This window comes from Vitis vinifera, chromosome 8, assembly GCF_030704535.1.
Source record: "Vitis vinifera cultivar Pinot Noir 40024 chromosome 8, ASM3070453v1".
Taxonomy (NCBI): domain Eukaryota; kingdom Viridiplantae; phylum Streptophyta; class Magnoliopsida; order Vitales; family Vitaceae; genus Vitis; species Vitis vinifera.
Genome location: NC_081812.1, coordinates 13,426,149 through 13,444,733, shown reverse-complemented (window position 1 = coordinate 13,444,733; position 18,585 = coordinate 13,426,149). Strand labels below are relative to the sequence as shown.

General features: G+C 35.0%; 2 protein-coding genes across 2 annotated transcripts; both read right to left on the bottom strand.

The window, feature by feature from the left end:
* Positions 1-3,595: 3,595 nt before the first annotated feature.
* LOC100241466 (transcription factor bHLH106) lies at positions 3,596-5,232 on the bottom strand. Its single transcript, XM_002282589.5, has 2 exons — positions 4,780-5,232; positions 3,596-4,308 (listed from the first exon to the last, which is right to left on the bottom strand). The coding sequence occupies exons 1-2, from the start codon at positions 5,065-5,067 to the stop codon at positions 3,877-3,879; spliced, it is 720 nt and encodes a 239-aa protein (XP_002282625.1). The 5' UTR covers positions 5,068-5,232; the 3' UTR covers positions 3,596-3,876.
* A 4,899-nt stretch (positions 5,233-10,131) lies between these two features.
* On the bottom strand, positions 10,132-13,670 carry LOC100263725 (probable auxin efflux carrier component 1b). Its single transcript, XM_002282614.5, has 6 exons — positions 11,865-13,670; positions 11,215-11,485; positions 11,041-11,126; positions 10,799-10,956; positions 10,624-10,700; positions 10,132-10,537 (listed from the first exon to the last, which is right to left on the bottom strand). The coding sequence occupies exons 1-6, from the start codon at positions 12,997-12,999 to the stop codon at positions 10,471-10,473; spliced, it is 1,794 nt and encodes a 597-aa protein (XP_002282650.1). The 5' UTR covers positions 13,000-13,670; the 3' UTR covers positions 10,132-10,470.
* Between the last annotated feature and the right edge of the window lie 4,915 nt (positions 13,671-18,585).

Sequence of the window (18,585 nt, the reverse complement as noted above, 5' to 3'; positions counted from 1 at the left end):
TGGCATTTATTAGTTATAGAAGCTGTGTGGTGTTCCTGAGTTTCATAAATAAGGACACCTGTACATGGATAAACATAAGAAACAATTGATTAGTTCTCATTCAATCATAAAAAAAATGGTTGAAAGAATAAAATAAGATAACAATGACAATTTGATGAATATTCTTCTCCCATAGATTAATAGATCAATACGTTTGCTTCTCATATCAAAAGACACAGTTCCTTCATACAAGTTGGCATTGGGATGCTCATCCATCCCTTCCCCATGGGTCAAAGAGAAAAAAAACACATCAGAAATATCGTATCCCAAGAAAGAAAAGAAAGAAGAGACAGGGAATTAAAAGAGAAAGAAGGAAGTAAAGGGGGAGGAGGGAGTGGGAGTAATGATTGAATAAAAGGTGGGGAATGAAAAGAGAGAGGAGGCGGCAGCAGTGGGCAGAGAGCAGCAGAGCACGTCCCCGACAGCAGCCCTCGGTATCCCAACACTTTGTCTCCTCATCCACCGCTTCCCCCTCCTGCTATCTACCTTCAACCCTCTGCTTTTTCTACTTTCTTCTCGTCTTTCTGCCGGCCCACGTAGTCAGAGAAAAATGAATGTAAGAATGAATATTTTTCAATTTTTAAATCCATTGCCCCATATCATTCACATTCATAGTCTTCGACTTTGTCTCTAGTCTCGAATCATCATTGTCCTTGTCAGGCTGCTCCAGCACGCTCCTCCCTCCCTCCCTTACTTTTCCTTTCATTTCCCCCTCCATCAATCACGCTGCCACTTCCTCTTCATCATACTTCCCTCCACTCCACTTCCCAAATCCCTCTTAGTTTTTTACTCTTTCCTTTCCCTTTTCTACCGTTTCCCCCTTCCAATTTCTTCATCATATATAGAAGTTGAAGTAGATATAAAAGAATTATTTAAATTTAAATAAAATATTTAAGCATTAAACTTTATTTAAAAAAAAAAAAAACCAGAGAAGCACCCTAATACAACTTTCCACTAAAATTATATCTATATCCTGTTTTTTAACTAGTTAAGGGTTAAAAATAATTAAATATTTAGCAATTAAATGTTCTTAAATTGCTCTTAAAATTAATTAAATTCCTTTCTTTTAATTTTTTTTTTTAAAAATTCAATGAAATAATACTAAAAACTAGTCTGATACAAAAGCAAATTAATAGCTAACATCTATTTGTCGCTTATCAAAAGTTAATAAAAATGACATTCATTCCTTCAATGATTTGGAAACCCCACTGCATATTTTGTTTGTCTTTTAAAATGTACTTGATCCCACTTCTCCTAAATCATATTTTTTTAGATGATGATTGAATGGAAAATATATTTAAATATTTTCTTTCATACAAGTCGGTTCTTTTAGTACTTCAATTACACGGTAGAAAGGGCCGTAAAGGGATGACAAGATCAAACATCTTTTCTTTCTCATATTAGACCTACCATAAATAATGTATCATTACCATTTATACAGACCTTCATTTTCACATTGGTTGGATAAGTACTTTAATTGGCTTACCCATTCATTTTTTCTTTATTTATACTAATCTCCAATCTATACCGTGTTTTACATATTATTACATCGAATTAAAAATCAAATAATACACTCTTCAAGTTTTATAATTATATATAATATGCATTTTTTAAATCACGACGTTATATTTTTTTTATAGAATGACATGTGCTTTCGATGTAAGCGAGGGTAAAGTAGTAGTTTTAAAAAATTGAGGATAAAAGAGTTATTTCATTTTAAAACCCCAAAACCCTAACCCAACCCTCCTCCTTCTTCCTTCCTTCATTTTCCATAAACCACATTTTCTCAACAACCAAACAATTTTGACTAAATACATTTGTAGTGTCTTAAATAATAGACAAATTCATAAATAAATAAAAATCACAACTAAACAAGTTGTTTTACCTAGTAATGGATGGGACAAGCAAGAAGCTAGAAAAGGTTCCATTGATTGTTTGATATAAAATACTTTCCTGGAAAACCTTTCATAAACCAACAACCTATGCCCTTAACCAAAAAGAGAAAAATGAAAAATCATTGGATATGTCCAAAAACATTCTATGTCAAAACAAGTACAAATCCAAATAAAACTAAAAGAAATCAAAATTGTAAAAAACTGTGAAAGCAATGAATGAAAAAAAAGATGTCAAACAAAAACAAAGACATAATTAAAACAAAAGCCAATCATTAAGTAAAAATAAAAATCACTTGATGTATGAAAAAACAATTGAAAACAATGTAGACCTACAAAGAAATAAACTAATATTGATGAACCAATTTTCCCCCAATTTTAAAATGAAAAAAAATAAAAAAAAATGTCATAACAAACTGTAAATAAGTTTCCCCAACTTTTCTAAAACATCAAAATGAACCCAACTTTTCTAAAACATCAAAATGAAATCCTATTCTAAAACAACAAAGTGAAGCATTACATAAAAATTTTCTTCATTGAGTTTTTTTTTTAAATTCCCTAATTTTTCTCCAAATTTTTTTAAACATCAAAACGAAACCCTAACCCTAACCCTAACCCTCTTTGCTGATATTTTTTACTAAAGAAATTATAAGACAAAAAACATATCATTGAACTCTATATATTCTCTTCAGTGTCAACTCTTTGATGCATGTCTTAGCTTCCTTGGGATTTTAGGACTTCAACAGTAATTTGGAGATTCAATAAGAGGAACGAACGACGAGGAAGAGGAGAGGGTTGGAGAGGTTTCGTTTTGGTTATAAAATTACTCTTTTGTCCTCACTTAAACAAATCATGTAGGAAGCACATACATCTTCTTTCTAAAAATGTAATACCGTTATTTTTAAAATGTACATTACATGTAATTATAAAATATAGAGTATATTACTTGATTTTAAATTTTAGAAAATAATATGCCAAAATCACTATAGATTAGGGGTAAAATATAATAAACATTTTTTTAATAGATTTAGGCAAATTCAGCTTCTTGCGTGTCAATGAAAATGTGAGAAAAAGAGGGAGAAAGACTAGGCAAAAAAAACTTTAAGACTTCAGATGTCTTATTATTTTAAAATGAAAAATATAGATTATTTTCATAATAATTTATAATAATAGAATAGTACAGTGATATTATTGGAGTGTTTCTGAAAAAGCAGATGCACGAGTCTGCTTGGAGAAGAAGAACATCTCCCATGCCTATAAAGCCAGTTCTAAAGGGCTTATTTTGTATGCCCAAAGCACTACTGTCAGTCCAGAGTACAAGAGGGGGTGTTCTATATCTTCCTTTAAATCGAAGAGAAAGGGCAAACATACTCACACAAGTAAATATAAAATATTCCTAGATTGAAGTGAGAATGTTATTCAGTTTTGTCTGTCTTCCCCAATGCCAGAATTGGAACCTTCAATACAATGTCTGCAGACTACCAAACACGGACAGCGCTTGTCCTTTACAACGTCTTTGAGCAGCAGCACGAGGCCAGAGCCTCTCCTCCACAAACCCTAAAATGGCAAAAACACCGCATCCTTCATTTCAAGAATTTAAAATAATGATTGTTTCTTCAACACAATAATAACGGTCACATTAATGATAATGATGATGATGATGATGATGATGAAGATGATATGCCATTTTCAAGTTTGTAAATAAAACTCAAGTAAGCGATTGCTTTTACAGGCTCCATTGTCAATCATCCATCACAACAACACACATCACATATACTGATATACACCTTCTTCCCTTTTTTTTAATCGTCTTCTTCATTGTGACCTGAGATTCTTCGACTCCTACAAACCCTAGCTACTTCATTCCACAAACCCACGCATCCACGCAAAAAACCAGATTAGACAACAGAATATAATCAAGCTAAAAAAACGAGAACCAAATCAATCAATCAGAAACTTTTCTGCAATCTACACCGAAACGTCGCCGTTTAGACCGACCGCTGGAACTGGAATGGTCTACCAAGGTTTTCAGTGCATCGCGCAAAGAGTGGACAGACTCGTCGCTGTGATCTCCGTCGCCGGAGACGACGAGAATGTTCCGGATTCGTCCCCCAAGCGACGCCATTTCTGCTTTGAGAGTCTTCAGGCGGAGTGACTTCAGAATCTCGATCAACTCCGGTAAGAGCTCGGTGCGGTCTTCGCAGCACAAAGAGGCTTTGAATATGGATTTTCCATCGTCGGAGTAATCTCCGGAGAGGATTACGTTGATTTCGTCTGTCTCGGAGGGGAGGGTTTCGAGTTGTGTGATTTCTGAGGTCTGCTCTTTCAGCTCTTTTACCCGTTGAATCACCTTTGCCAGTAGCGAAGCTTTGTCGGTCTGTGGAAATAAAATTTAAATCTTAAATATAATTTTGAAAAGCTAATCGACTTTCCCAATCATATCAACCCTAGAAACGCCATAAAGGCTTCATTCGTTCTTTTTCAGACACTACTACAGTACTACTCAACATCGTTTCGTTCAGCAAAAGGCTCAAATTAAAGACGAGTCTGGATCTGAAAATTCAGAATCTGAATCCATAAAAGAAGATGAAAAGTAATTTTTGGTCGTCATATTCTAGCTTCTCAATACCATAACTGCAGAAGCGCAACATAAATTTTAATTTTCAACAAAATTCCATGTGGTTGCTGAGAAAAAGCAGGCGAAAAAGTAAAGAGAATTTTGAATGCGTGTTACAATCTTCATTAACATGAAAAAATTCAGAGCCAGTTAACATAAGCTATATAAAAGATAACATCTAAAATTTTCATTTGTTTTCCTCAATTTTCTGAGCAACCAAACGGATTATACCTTGGAACTGCAAGGAAGAAGACTCCGAAGCTTATCGAGATGGGAGTTAATTCTCTCTCTTCTTCGTTTCTCAGCTTCCTTGTGATTTATGGAAGCCGTCAGAGCTCGGGACTGTGGTACATCCGCAATTCCCGACACCTCCGAAGGGTAAAACGAAGAGCTACAAAAGCTTTGAATAGCCGGAAAGTCACAATTCCCAGGAAACCCGTACCATCCGACGTCGCTTAGGACGTTACCGGCCAAAAACCGGCAGAACTCTGAACCCTCTGGCGTGTTTTCTGGCTGCATGCCGTGCTTTCAGAATTTCTCCGAATGTATCGAGGGTTTCGATTGCAGGTTTAGGGTTTCTGTTGATGTGTTTCTATGCAGTCGTTTCCTTCTCTCCACGATGTCGTTTTGGAAGAGACCCACTAGGTATAGATTGAGGTGCTTTTATCATGCTTGGCCCTCGATGAAACCTTTTTGTGGTATTTCAAGATTTGGCTATATTTCTTATTTTCATGTGTCTTTTTCACAATTTTTTTTTTCTAAAATTATTTTTAATTAATTTATGTGAGGAAATATCCATGTATGGATTTTTTAAAACCAAAAATATTAATATATATTTTTATGGTCTATATAAAAACACATTTTTTTTATTAGTATGTGCTTTCAAAGGAATATGAATATATATTTGGAAACATATGCAAGAAACATATATTTTTCATCCTTGTGATGCAGTTTTCAACAAGCATTTTCTTTTAGTAATTAGAACTAGCTTTTGAAAGTAATTCAGAAAAACAGTTTTAAAAAATAATTTTCAAAAACAGTTTTGAAAAATATTTTAAGAAACAATTTTGAAAATTATTTTAGAAAATAGGTTTTAAAAATTTATTTTTTTATGTTTTATAGAACAAAAGTCTATTTAAAAACCTAAAATATTTTAACTTATTTTTAATATGTTTTAAAAATAATTTTTATATATAATGCTTTATTTTTATTCATTCTACATTTTTATATAATTATTTTTAAAAACAACACTAAGAAAAAAATGAAAACAATAAAAAATAACTAAAAAATATTTTTTAAAAACACATTATTTTCTATTTTTAACATCAGAAAACATAAAATAATTTTTTATTATTAAATATATTTTACTAATTTTTTATTCTAAAAAATATAAAAAAAAACTATTCTTAAAAGCGGTTACCGAACAACCTAAGAATTTCTTGATTCATCACATGATATTTACAAAGTTTATTTTAGTTTCATTTGTGAAATTCTCATTTGAGATTTTTGTTCTTTTAAATTTCAAAATAATTTTGTTATCACTTTTTCAATAACTTTAAATAAAATAATTTTGACATTTATTTAAATGAAGTAGTATTACATATTGGTCTCACTTCCAAAATTTGACTTCACAGGTTTAGCAGAATAATCCCACATTGCAGTCAAAAGAAACAGCTGGCACAAGAATAGAAGTAATAATTAGATGGACATGAAATTTTGGAACTTGACCAGCAAAATAGATGGGTAAGTTAATTTGGAATCATTACCTTGGACCAGAAATTTTGAACCCGTGGCTCACGTTAGGCTCCACCTCATGGATTAATCTTCGTCGAAAAGAAAACTGATCTCAAGCGATATTAATCAGAAATAATTTCTTTTTTCCTTTCCAAATATATATATAATATCGTTCTTGTAATGATATCACGCATTTGCTTTTGAAGAGTCTTTTTGGACGTGTAAAAGCACTTTTGAAGATGTTGCCTTTGCATTGCATGGGCGGCAATTTTTAGTTCAGTAATTTTATCAGGCCAGTTCTTGGCTTTCTGACTTGATCGGGCGGGCAGTGCTTGCATGACATTAGACCTTGAATGCCCTTTTCATAGCAACGTAGTAAGATTTATTGTTTTGATTTTGTGTGGGTATCTTTTTTGTCTATTCAAACATCCGATTAAATAACATAATTACCCAACAGTAAAAAAGATTGCATTGCTTGAATCACCCATGTAGGAATAAGTCACGTGGAATATTAAGTGGTAAAACAGTAGTACGCACTAGACACAGCAAAATCATTCTGGGGTTGAAGATGTGGTCGTCCCTCCAAAGTTGCTTTCAATTTTTTGTTAGGTCTAAGGGTTTGTTTGTTTGTTTGTGTTTTTTTTTTTAATAATAGTCCTCGTCGGTCGTGGAAAGCGGCAGTGTATTGGGTATGACTTAGGAGATCTGTCTGTGTGATATAAGTTTTTCAATGGTATACTTGTTAGGTGTTTGAAAAAAGGACAAAAGGTGATAAAGGGAGTTGCACGTCGGGGGTGGAAGTTAATTTTATCCAAACGATCATAAGTATTTAAAACGTGAGTGTGAGTTGATTACCCACACACGTAATCATACTCCTATTGGCGTCGAAGTGGTGGAAAAGCTTTATTAGGGAATAGGACATATGGGAAGGTGGGTTATGTTTTGGGTTCCTAATCCAGTCCTATGAAGTTGGGTTGAAAGCCCAATGGGCCTTGCATATTGATATAAGCATCCCAAGCCCAGGCTCTCCTCCTCTTTTGGGCTTCTGAAGATGTGATCTGGACTATGGAGTGTGGAAGACGACCACCATTCATGCTTGTTTTGTTCCTCACTGGCTACAGCCTACGGCCCAATTCATACCCAATTCCAATTAAACGTCGTCGTTCCTGGCCAACCAAATGTTGCTCATGGAATTTTGAAACGACGTCGTTTCAAGTTTCATATGCTGTATGCCATGGTATATGTCGTTTCTTTCTCTGTCTGCATTTTTGTGTTGGGGTTTTTTTTGCTTGACACAATCCAAACGACGTCGTTTTATGATCCCATATTTACGTGTCTTACCTTCTATATCTTTTTTTTTGGGTTATTATTATTAATTATTACTTCGTCCGTTTCTTAGACCGGAGCAAAACACGTGTAATGTTGTTTTTATTACCACTAAGCCTAAACGGCGTCGCTTCTGCCTCCATCCTTGTATAAAACAACGCCATTCTGCTTCTTGCCTTTCCCGTACTCGCCCGCCTGTTGAAGTCACAGAAGCCATTATCATATGTATACAAAATGTTCACGTTGTGGCAAAAGCAAGACTAATATTACTATACAACCGGCCACTGAACCCAGTCTTTCACATCCACCCCATTTTCCAAACTCCCAAGTACTACATATGATACATATTCTTCATGGTCTCCACATAAAACCAGAGCTTCATGTGACTTTAACTACTTTACACCTACAATGCTCATATAGAAAATGGGTGGTGTGGACTGTGGATCATCCATCCTTTCAAGTTCAGTACTACTACACTTTTGCTTTACTAATTAATTCCCAAATTCTAAACTATTCAAACTCAGAAAAGCACAACCAAATAGAAGCTTTTTGAGTGGGGTTGGCCCCTGAGTGGCACATGTGATGACTGATACCATACTTAGAAAGATGATTTGAGTTTTAAAAATAAAAAGCATCTGGTTTCATCATTTCATTCACCGAGATGACATTCTTTTTCGTACACTTGGTGTGGGGGGTGATCCATGGAGAGAATGGGGGAAAGTAGAACCCACCCACTGGAAAATTAATAAGCCAGACCATATGGGATTGTCGGCTTTGATGGAGATTGGTGTGATCACTTTAACTTAAAAGAGCCCATTATGATAATCACTACCATCGACCAGGATTTTGTGGTCGTGAGTGAAAAAGGCAGCTTCTTACTTGTTTTTTCTTTTCAATATTTGCAGCAAGCTTTACCTCAAAGTACTGACTTTTGGGGGGATTGAAATGATAGGAACATGTTTATTTATGTTTCATTCACATTCACACCACAACGCCATTCAAGTGAGGCAATAACCCTAATTGGGTCGATGAGTTGTAAAGCTCAAGCCCTTCATTTTTAACTTAAATGATGGTTAAAAGGACAAAAGAGAGAAAGAAAGAAGGAGCCTTTTAGGGGAAATCCATTCCCATTTTCCACCTTCACCCTTTTTCACATAATTTTGAATGGCATGCTTTGAGTGAAAAGGCAGTGCTTTTAATAAACCAAAATGATGAAAAAAAGGATTTACTATAGCAAACCCAAGATCATGATGATGGGGTGTGAATAACTGCATTGACTGGAGGCAATGCCTTCTTGCCACTCACTGTCACAACACTCATCGACTTGATTCTACAATTGAGATTATGTGAAATGACTATGCCTCACTTTTGCACCACCTAGAATAGTGAGATTTTACACTTCTTTTGACATCATCCTTGGCCATGGAGACATCATGAGATGCAAAATTTGACAATATGCTTTTTTATTTTGAGTGTTTGAAAACATGTTCTGAAATCCAATCCATTCATTTAAGTAATGCAAATGGTGAAATCATTAGAATCTACTGTGATTATTTTCCATTGTCTTCATTATGGGGTGGGTTATCATAGCATCACAAACTACAATTCCAAGCCATTTAATGAGACATTAGGATTTGTTTATCTTGATCAAAAGACTGGAAAAACAATTCAACCATGCTTGATTGTTTTCTTCACACCTTTTTGTTTGCCTTTGTACTTGTGGGGACAAGGAATTCCCCGGACCCCACTGCCTCAAAATACCCAAAGCCCAGAGGCTGTCTCTCTTACAAATGTGTCACATCCTCTTCAGATCCGCAGGAACGTAAGCCCATCAGTCACTGTGGGTGTCGAATGCAGGGAGGCATGTCTTGCAGCTTTGGAGGCTGATGAAACCCTTCTACTGGAGGTCTCTGGGTGTTGGGTTCTGGACTTTTGGGATTCGAATGGGCAGCCTCTGCATTAGCATAGTTGTGCTGCTTTTCATGTGGGGCAAACGGTATTATATATAAAAACTTTCATCATCACAAAAAGATAAATAAATAACCCATAGCCCACAGGTCAGAAAAATGCCTTTGTTAGGCAAATTGATAGGAGAGTGATTATTTTAATTTTGATGATGCAAGTACAAAGCCACATTTATGGGGCAATTGAATAATCTGAAGGGCTGCAATGTCCTTGATACTCCTTATAGAAGGGTCCCAATATAGGCTGTAACTAGAGTTCTTCAATCCACAGCAGATGCTATGCTAAAGTTGACAACCATACCAATAAATCTTTTTCTCTGTTCTATTTTATTAGTAAAATGGACCCCCAAGGCTGTACCTGCTCTGAAAGGCTGAAAAACCATAGAGGCAGGGCCACGTTTGGTCCCCTCTTCTCTTTATTTTTTTGGTTTGTTGTTTTTTTTTTTACTTCTAGAGAAGCACGTTTTTATGGAGGGTCTCAATCTCTCTATTGCATAGGGATTCCAGTTGGGTAAATCTTTTTGACCTGAAAAATGTCAAAAGTAACTGGTATCTCAGCTACAAACAAACTGCTCTTTCTTTAGATGAAAAGAACAAAAGCAAAAGCACAGAGGTGTTCAGAAAAGCCAAAAAGGAATACAAAAATTCTTAACCCTAAAACGGTCATATGCTCCAAAATATCCCTCATTTCTGCATTCTCCTCCTTCACCCTTCGTGTCCCTGACAACTTGCCTTCCTCTTCCATCTCTCTATGCTCTGTTAAGTTCTTCTCAAATTCTATTTTGTTCTGTTAGAGAAGCCAAAAAAAAAAAAAAACAACTGATACCAGAAGGGTAAAAAATCTAAGGCAACTGGTGTCTGGTACCAAGTCTTTTTCATCTGACAGTGGTTTCCATCTTCAAAGCCCCAGCAGAATGTAGTAAACCAGCGTAATGGGTAAAGCTATTAGCATCCCAAATATAACCCTGCAATAAAGAAATAAATTAAATTAAATTATGAGGGCAAAAAAAAAAAAAACATTAGAGATTAAACAAGGGCATCTGGTTCAAACCCTGTGCTCAATATATCAGGATGAACATTGTATTCCTTGGCAAACACAAAGGGGACGATTCCCTGTGGTAGGGCTGCCTGCAAATTCAAAACAAGAAGAGCTGTAAGGATATTGGAAAGGAAAATGGAAAAGCAGACTGGATAACATTTTTCTCAGGGTTTTCACTTAATTTTACCTGTACAATGGCAATGTGTAGAAGAACCCCTCTTAATCCAACTGCAATGGAAGCAGCAGCCATAACCGCAGGACCAGTAAGGAATCTAACAGCCATGGCAAATGTTGCAACTGAGTTCCCACATGCAATAATTTTGGGCTGTAATGCCATGAACAAACCTGCAAGCGTTGCTACCGATGATGAGAGGACATGAAATAAAAGGCCAAGGATTTCCATTAAATGGATTATGAAAATGGGCATACCAAGACTAAACATGGCCATTCCAAGACCTGCATCAGATAAAATGGATATAGACTTAGCTATGATAGCAGGCATTTCAATCTCCCACCTGCAGAATTACAATATTTGTTAATGAAATAGCCAAAGAAATAGAAAAGAACAGTGGAAAATGAGAGGGAGAAATAATTTTTGCATACTTGAAAGAGACCAAGGACCAGGTGAGGCCAATGAGGCTAGAATAAGTGTTGGGATTCCTAATGAGTTTTCTCCACACCATTATCAGGATGAGTCTGGTCATAACACTAGCCGGGGGCATGGATGTTGGCTTGGACTGGGGAGCAGTTTTGGGGTGAAGCTCTGTGGTGGAGCTGGAGCCGAGCTTGGACATGGTCGGCCCTTCTCGGTCACCCCCATTCACAGACGCTCTATTCCCGAAGCTGAACTCATCTTGACCGAACTCATCATAATCTAAAACACCAGCACGCAAACGATTATTGATGAGCAAACTAATAACAGAACAGAAAACAAAACAAACGTCACTAATGATGCCAAATGAGGCCAAAACCTTGGAGGAATCTGTTGAAGAAAGCTAGAAGAACATGCCCATACCATAGTAACGGGAAAAGGAATAGAAAAGACATAACAAAGATAACAAACAAAATCCAATAACCCCACTGTCACGCACAAGACCGATTTCAGCTGGACAAAACGCAGTTACATCAACAAAGCATAAAATTCCAATAATTTGCGTGTAATCATGCACAAAAAAATATATAATCACAAGCACCATATGCTAGAAAACAACCAAGATCCATGAACTTATAGTGTGAAAGATCAACGGTCAAACCTTTAGTGTGAGGTACCCCACCAAGCTCATTCCCATAGTCTCCACCTCTGAAAACATGAATGCCTCCTTCCGACACTGGTGATGCGCTGGAGCTCCAAACAAACATGTGAAGATCCTTCCCTCCGTCTGCCCCGTTGGCCTTCTTCTTTGCTCCCGGTCCCGCCACCGGAGAGAAGATTCCGGCACTCGGCGGTGCAGGGTAACCACCACCCTGTGAATAGACACCATTTGCTCTGGGAGGATTTGGGAATCCGCCAATTCCGTTTTCCTCGTCAAAAGTCAAGTTCCCGAAATTTGATTGCCTCGGGCTCACATTGTTCATATTCTTTCCATTCACCATTGAATAGAAGTCAGTGTGATTGAAACTGGAACCCCTGGGAGTTGGATTCCTGGATGATTGAAGAGAGTAAATCTCCGCATTCGTTAAATTGGAAGGCCGGGGAGTCAAGGAGACTCCCGAATTAGGACCGTGTGATCGCCTGGAAAATATTTCAGAGCGAGAACTGGTGGACTTTCTCACTGTAACATGAAGTTTTCCATCTTCACCGACTTCAGCCTCGGTCTGCAGAGGCTCTTTCCCATCCAGAGAGATGATGTCAGAATCAACTCTGAATGAAATAATAGACCCAGCAGTATCTGGAAACTGTTCTACGATCAAGAGCCTGGCTCCTCTGTACTCAAACAAGAACAGCATCAAAGTGTACCATATTATACATTGAAGAACGACTATTTGCACCATTAAGGTTCCTGAAGCCTCTCCATACATACCCTTCATCAAAGGAATGCCCATAACCAGAGTGTTGGGCAGAGTTGAGAGCGAAAACAGAGTGATGGACCATTCAAGACACCCTCTTGAGCTGGTTCTGGACCAGATAGCTAGAACCACCAACACTATGATTTTCTGAAGAGTGTCTGCAGCTATGAATCTATAGTTCATGGCATATGGGTTGTTGGTGGAGATGAAGTGAAACGAAAGCAGAGGGACAGCAAACAGTGCCACGAACCGGTTGATACCGGAACATTGATCAGGGCTGAAGATCTTCCACCATTTAACAGACCCATACGCCAATATCATGGCTACATAGAGAGGAACGACAGCCGTGAGGACGTGGTAGAGGTCCGTAATACTAATCATGTTTTCTTGCCTTTTCTTTTCCCTCCTTCGCAGAAACTCTCCACTTAAAAAATGGATTTCGAGAAACGCCCGGATGAGAAAATGGAGTGAAGATGGATAAGCAGAAAATTGAAGAAAAACTCCCGGAACCTTTTCAGTCACCGGAAAACTAGTCTGATAAGATGAGCTAGTGCAGTAAGAAATGGACGCAAAATTGACAGTACCATAAAGAGTATAAGCACTTAAATCAACCCATTTTCATAAAAATGACAGACAGTAGAGCAAACAAAACGAAATAGAAGAAGGGTACAGAAGATACAAAAACGATGGATAAAAGGACGGAGCTTGCCTCCGGACCAGCTCCAGAGAAAGAGAGAATAGACGAAGAAGCGTAAGGGGGGTGTGTGGGAGGGAAGTGAAGCGTAGTTATATTTAAGGCATTTTAATGGCAGACAAGAGAAGTAAAAGCAGAGGGCTTTTCAGACGCTTTTTTATAGTCTTTCTGGATGAGAAAGAGAAACCTCTTCACACTTTCACAGAGACATAGGGAGAAATTGGTATCTCAGAGGAGTAAAGAGGAAAAGTACTTTGTGTGTGTGAGAAGGCAAAAGACCAAACAGCATCCAAGAGATACTGAAAGCAGAAGAAAATGTTCATCAAAAGAAAAGAAAAAACCAGAGGGAAGGAGAGAGCCCTTCACAAGATTCTCTACTTTCCGCTAATTTATAGCCTCTTTATTCCACTTATTAATTAAAATTTTTCCTTTTTTTCCTCTGTCCAAACCCATATATTTTCTCATGGAGTGGGCTGTGGACCCCCTTTTGCTCCTTCTCCCTATTTTCTTGAAATTATTCTCATAAGGTACCACTTTAGGAAATAATCAAATATAATTGTCACATATAAGCTACAGACCTCTGGGTCTTCTCCCAGTGTCTTTTTAGGTATAGTTGGTAAAGGGTGGGGTTTGTGTTAGGTTTCGTTTGACTCTAGATACTGTGTGTTCAATGAAAGTTCAGGCGGGTTTGAAATTGAATTTCATTCTTTCTTCTTTCATTTTCAAGTCTATGTAAAATGTTATACTCTTTGTATTTACTCTCTCTCTTTTGTTACTTTTCTTCATTAGGAATTCATACATCTTCATCTTTAATTCAATAATTCATGCTTTAGGAGATTTGGAAATAGTTTTCCTTTCCTAAAAAAGAGAGCGACTCCACTGGCAACCCCATATGTCCTTAGGGTCACTAGACTTCGACCCATGAGTACTATATATATTCACACATCTATTTAGAGCCTATTTGAAATTATTTTTAAAAACAATTTATATGTATATTTTAATATAAGATTATTTTTCATATTTCAAAACACAATTTTTTGAAAACTTGCAAAATATTTAAAAAAAATATAATTTATACTCTATTTCTAAAAAATAGTTTTTAAAATTTATTTTGTAATGCTTCCTAAAATAAAAATTTGTTACCTATGTTTATATATTTTAAAAATAATTTTAATATGTTATGTTTTATTTTTAATCATTATTCATATTTTCATAATTATTTATAAAATAGCCTTAAAAAATAAATAAAAACAATTAAAAATAAATAAAATATGCTATCTAAAAGCATGCTTAGACATTAAATAGAATAGAATAGGAAAGTGTTTTTGAAAACAATTAAAGACTATTTAAAAAAATACTTATCTAAATATAAAAAATAATTAAAAATAATTTTTTTAATAAAAAAAACTAAGTTTATAATATTTCAAGTTTTTAAATATTATTTTATTATTCTAAATACATAGATAACTTTTTATTTCATAATTTATTTTTAAACTATTTTTAGAAACTTTTTCAAACGTGCCCTTAACTTTTACACACCAAAGGAAAATTGGTGGAGAATCTTTCATGTTAAGGGTAGGTATCTTTCATGTTAAATGAGATATTAGCGTCTTCTATTTTGCTCCTTGAGCTCGCAAAGGATGACTTTATCTCTCCAAAAAATCGACACAATTCCAATTTCCAACTAGTCATGTCATTTTCAAAACGCTCAGGGCTCCCCCCTACCCCTCTGAAGAGAAGAATGCCAAAGACCAAAGCATATATTAGATGAGACTTGAGAGAGAGACCACCGAAAATTTTGTTTCTTTGCTGGCAATCACAAATCACAGGCATCCATGAATAAAACGATGGCCTCACCCCCATCAATGAGACACCGTTTTTGAAAATCATGCCATGAAAATCGGTGTTTAGTAGCTTTCGCCAAAAGTGTTTTTATACTTTTGCGCTAATTCATTTACTTCTTCAAACTTTTTTAGAATCACGTTTCGTGACAAAATTTTGTATTCGAGGCATAAGCTGTAATCACCTTTCATAAGTGTTGTGGCTTCTTCCCAACAATGGTTCTTCAACATTCGTGTGGGAGTCAAATTTGGAATCCAGCCATCCATTAGATGGAATAAGACATCCAATTGAAAAAGGATTCCTAACCTCTTTGGGTATTTACATAAATATATTGGTGGGATCGAATACGACATAAATAACTTTAATGAGTTGTGAATATAAAATATAAGGTGTAGAGGATAAGTAAAACAAAATAGACTTTTGAAATAATTTTGGTGTGCTATTTCTATGTTTAGATTCTAAAGTATAGTCATTCTAGAAGAGTCGCTATTATTAGTTAGTGGATCGAAGAAAATCAATTCATGTCATATTGACAGGTAGATCGAATCTAGTCCAAATCCGACAAGTTTAGATAATCATTTTCGATACTTTTGTTATGTTTTTTTTAATATAAATTCAGGTTGGGTTAGACTCAAATTAAGGTTCATATAAGTTAAATTCAATCTAAACACGATTTAATATATTTATAATATATATTATTTTTATATAATAATATTTATTTTTTATTTCTTTTAAGTATAGAATTTTATTATATCGTATATATTTCATTTTTTTTAAATATATAAATTCATGTTTATTCATTTATTGGTGTTTTGAAAATTTATCTTATTTACTATTTAAATTTTTATATAAATATATTAAAAAATTTAAAAAATATTGTACGTGGATTTTGAATTATGCAATCTAATCAACCTAAACTCAACCCAATAAACTCGAATCTAACTCAATTAACCTGAGTTTAGAAAAATGGAGTTAGGGTAAGTGCCTCGAGTTAGAGTTTGAGTTTAATGTTTTTTTAATTTGGATTAGGTTTGAGTTAGTCATCAATAAGACCAATCCATTCAAGTTACAATCATAATCATATCTATCTAGTCCAAACTTTACATTAATTTTTGCATATTTATGATTTTGAATTGATATCTTTTTCATATCGAAAAAGTTTTTATCATCACTCATACATCACCCTGACACATAAGCTTTCCCATGCATGTGTTTGAACTTAACATACCCATTTATAAAATAATTACAAAACACACATACAAGCATGTTAAAAAAAAAAAAAAAATCCGTGTAATCTTTTAACACATAAATGCAAAATTATATAATCACATTAGTAAAAGAAAGTAGATTTCCTCGACCCACTATTTATCAATTGTTTTTAATCACAAATAAATTAATTAATAAAATTCTAAATTCGATCTTAATTTGACATATCGATTTTACTAATAAAAAATAAGCTTCTAAATAATTTCTAACTACCATAAAAGACAAAAAGATGACTCCTCAAATCACTTACATGATAGATATTTGTAGGCTAGCTTGAGTTACTAGTAGCTTGCTCTTTCCTATTGTGTGAAGTGGAGAAAGGAAGGAAATTTTATTAACATAAAATTCATTTTATTTTTTATATATTTGTTCATTAACTTAAAAAAAAGTCAAAAAAGCTTTGAAAAATCCTTCCATGGAATTGACATAGGGAAGTAAATAATAGGTCTAAGATGCGTATTAATTTGGATGGGAATCATAGAAATAAATGAATGGGATGTGGACATTTTTGTTGAATGTGAAAGAGTCAAACGGGAAAGAGACGATTCCATCTGCAGTCGTGCCATCTCATGAGCCATGAAAAAACAAGAAAATAGAGAACAGCAAATCAGAGGAAAAGCAAAAACACAAATCCCTGAAATGCTGGAATCATTGCAGCATCCATGGGAATCTGAAATTCCCACCCCCCTCATTGTCATGCGTGAGCCCCTTTTTGCCACGTGTCTCACGCAGGTGTAATCATTGTCTCGCCCGGGCTTCTGTTTCCAATGTCATGCTTCGTCCCCCACCTACCCTTAAAATTTAAATGTAACATATATTAATTAATTTTTAATATACTATTTTTTTATTTTTTTGTAGTTGTATATTTTATTTATTGAGGGTATGATTGTCCTCGTAAATGTTTTTAACTTTTATTAATGTAACAGATGAAAAACGGCGATCATTAAATTCTTTGATTTTTTTGCCTTCCCGCAGGCGGCGCCACTCTCTAAAGTCAGAAAAAATCTAAGTGGCGGAGACCCACACTCAATCATCCCAATCCCACCGCCTCGCCTACATAAAAAATCAGTACTCGCTGTCATCAACCCAAGGATTGATGTGACAGGAATATCTCTGCCGCACATCTCGGCGTCTGCGGGAGAGTACCTTTTCTAATATAATCGCTGCGAGGCGCAAAACCGCTTTGGAGTTGTGAATCAGGAAACAAATCAGCACGCATTGGCGGTAAAAAAAAAAAAAAAAAAAAGTGATGTTATTATTATTATTCGGATTTGGCGCATTTAATAAGATGCTAAAAAGGGAAGGGGAAAAAGATGGTAGTGTTCCCCATCCCTAGTTCATTACTGCCAACCACGGCTGCAAATTCCTCATATTTACGCAACTGTCCTTTTCCATGTTGCTCTTGTTACTAGTGGGTGGCCAATGCCTAAACTTTCTACAAAATTATAATATATTCTTAAAAATAAATAATAATAAGTTTCATAATATGTTTGAAATGATTTTTATTATTGAAGTGGGCACATGATGAACCAGATGGTAGCCATCTTGGGGTGCCAACACGTGGCCGTATTCTTGATACCATATTCGTCTGCTCGTATTTATAAAAACACGATTATATGATCGTATTCTCGATAATACTACGATAGCATGATTTCAAAGAATACTTTTCTATCACAAATAATTATGATCTTGAGTAATTAAAAGACAACACATAGACCATGAAAGATAAAAGGCAAGGAATGTTTTACAAGAATTCAAATGAAAATTCATGTATTTAAATACAAAGAATAACAACGTATTTACATTATATTAATTTACCATAAATATTAAATTTAAATTTATTTTCATCTATACTTTTTTATATTTAATAAAAATATACGTAACTATTATCAGTGTTAGATTTTATTTTTGAGTGTGTATAAATGTATTTCATTTATAAAATTGTTTTAAAATTTAGAATCAATAATGAATCTATTTACAGTAAAACTTAGGGTGTAAGTAAAATTAACCCTTTAATTATTTATTTTATGTAAGTTCCTGTATTGTCATGTTAATTTTCTTTTTGATCAATTTTTTTGTTTACCTTTTACAGTGGTAAAAGGGCGTTGCTGTGGTGGACTTGTAAGCCCAGTGGCACGATTCTGTCATGGGCCCAAATCCTTGGG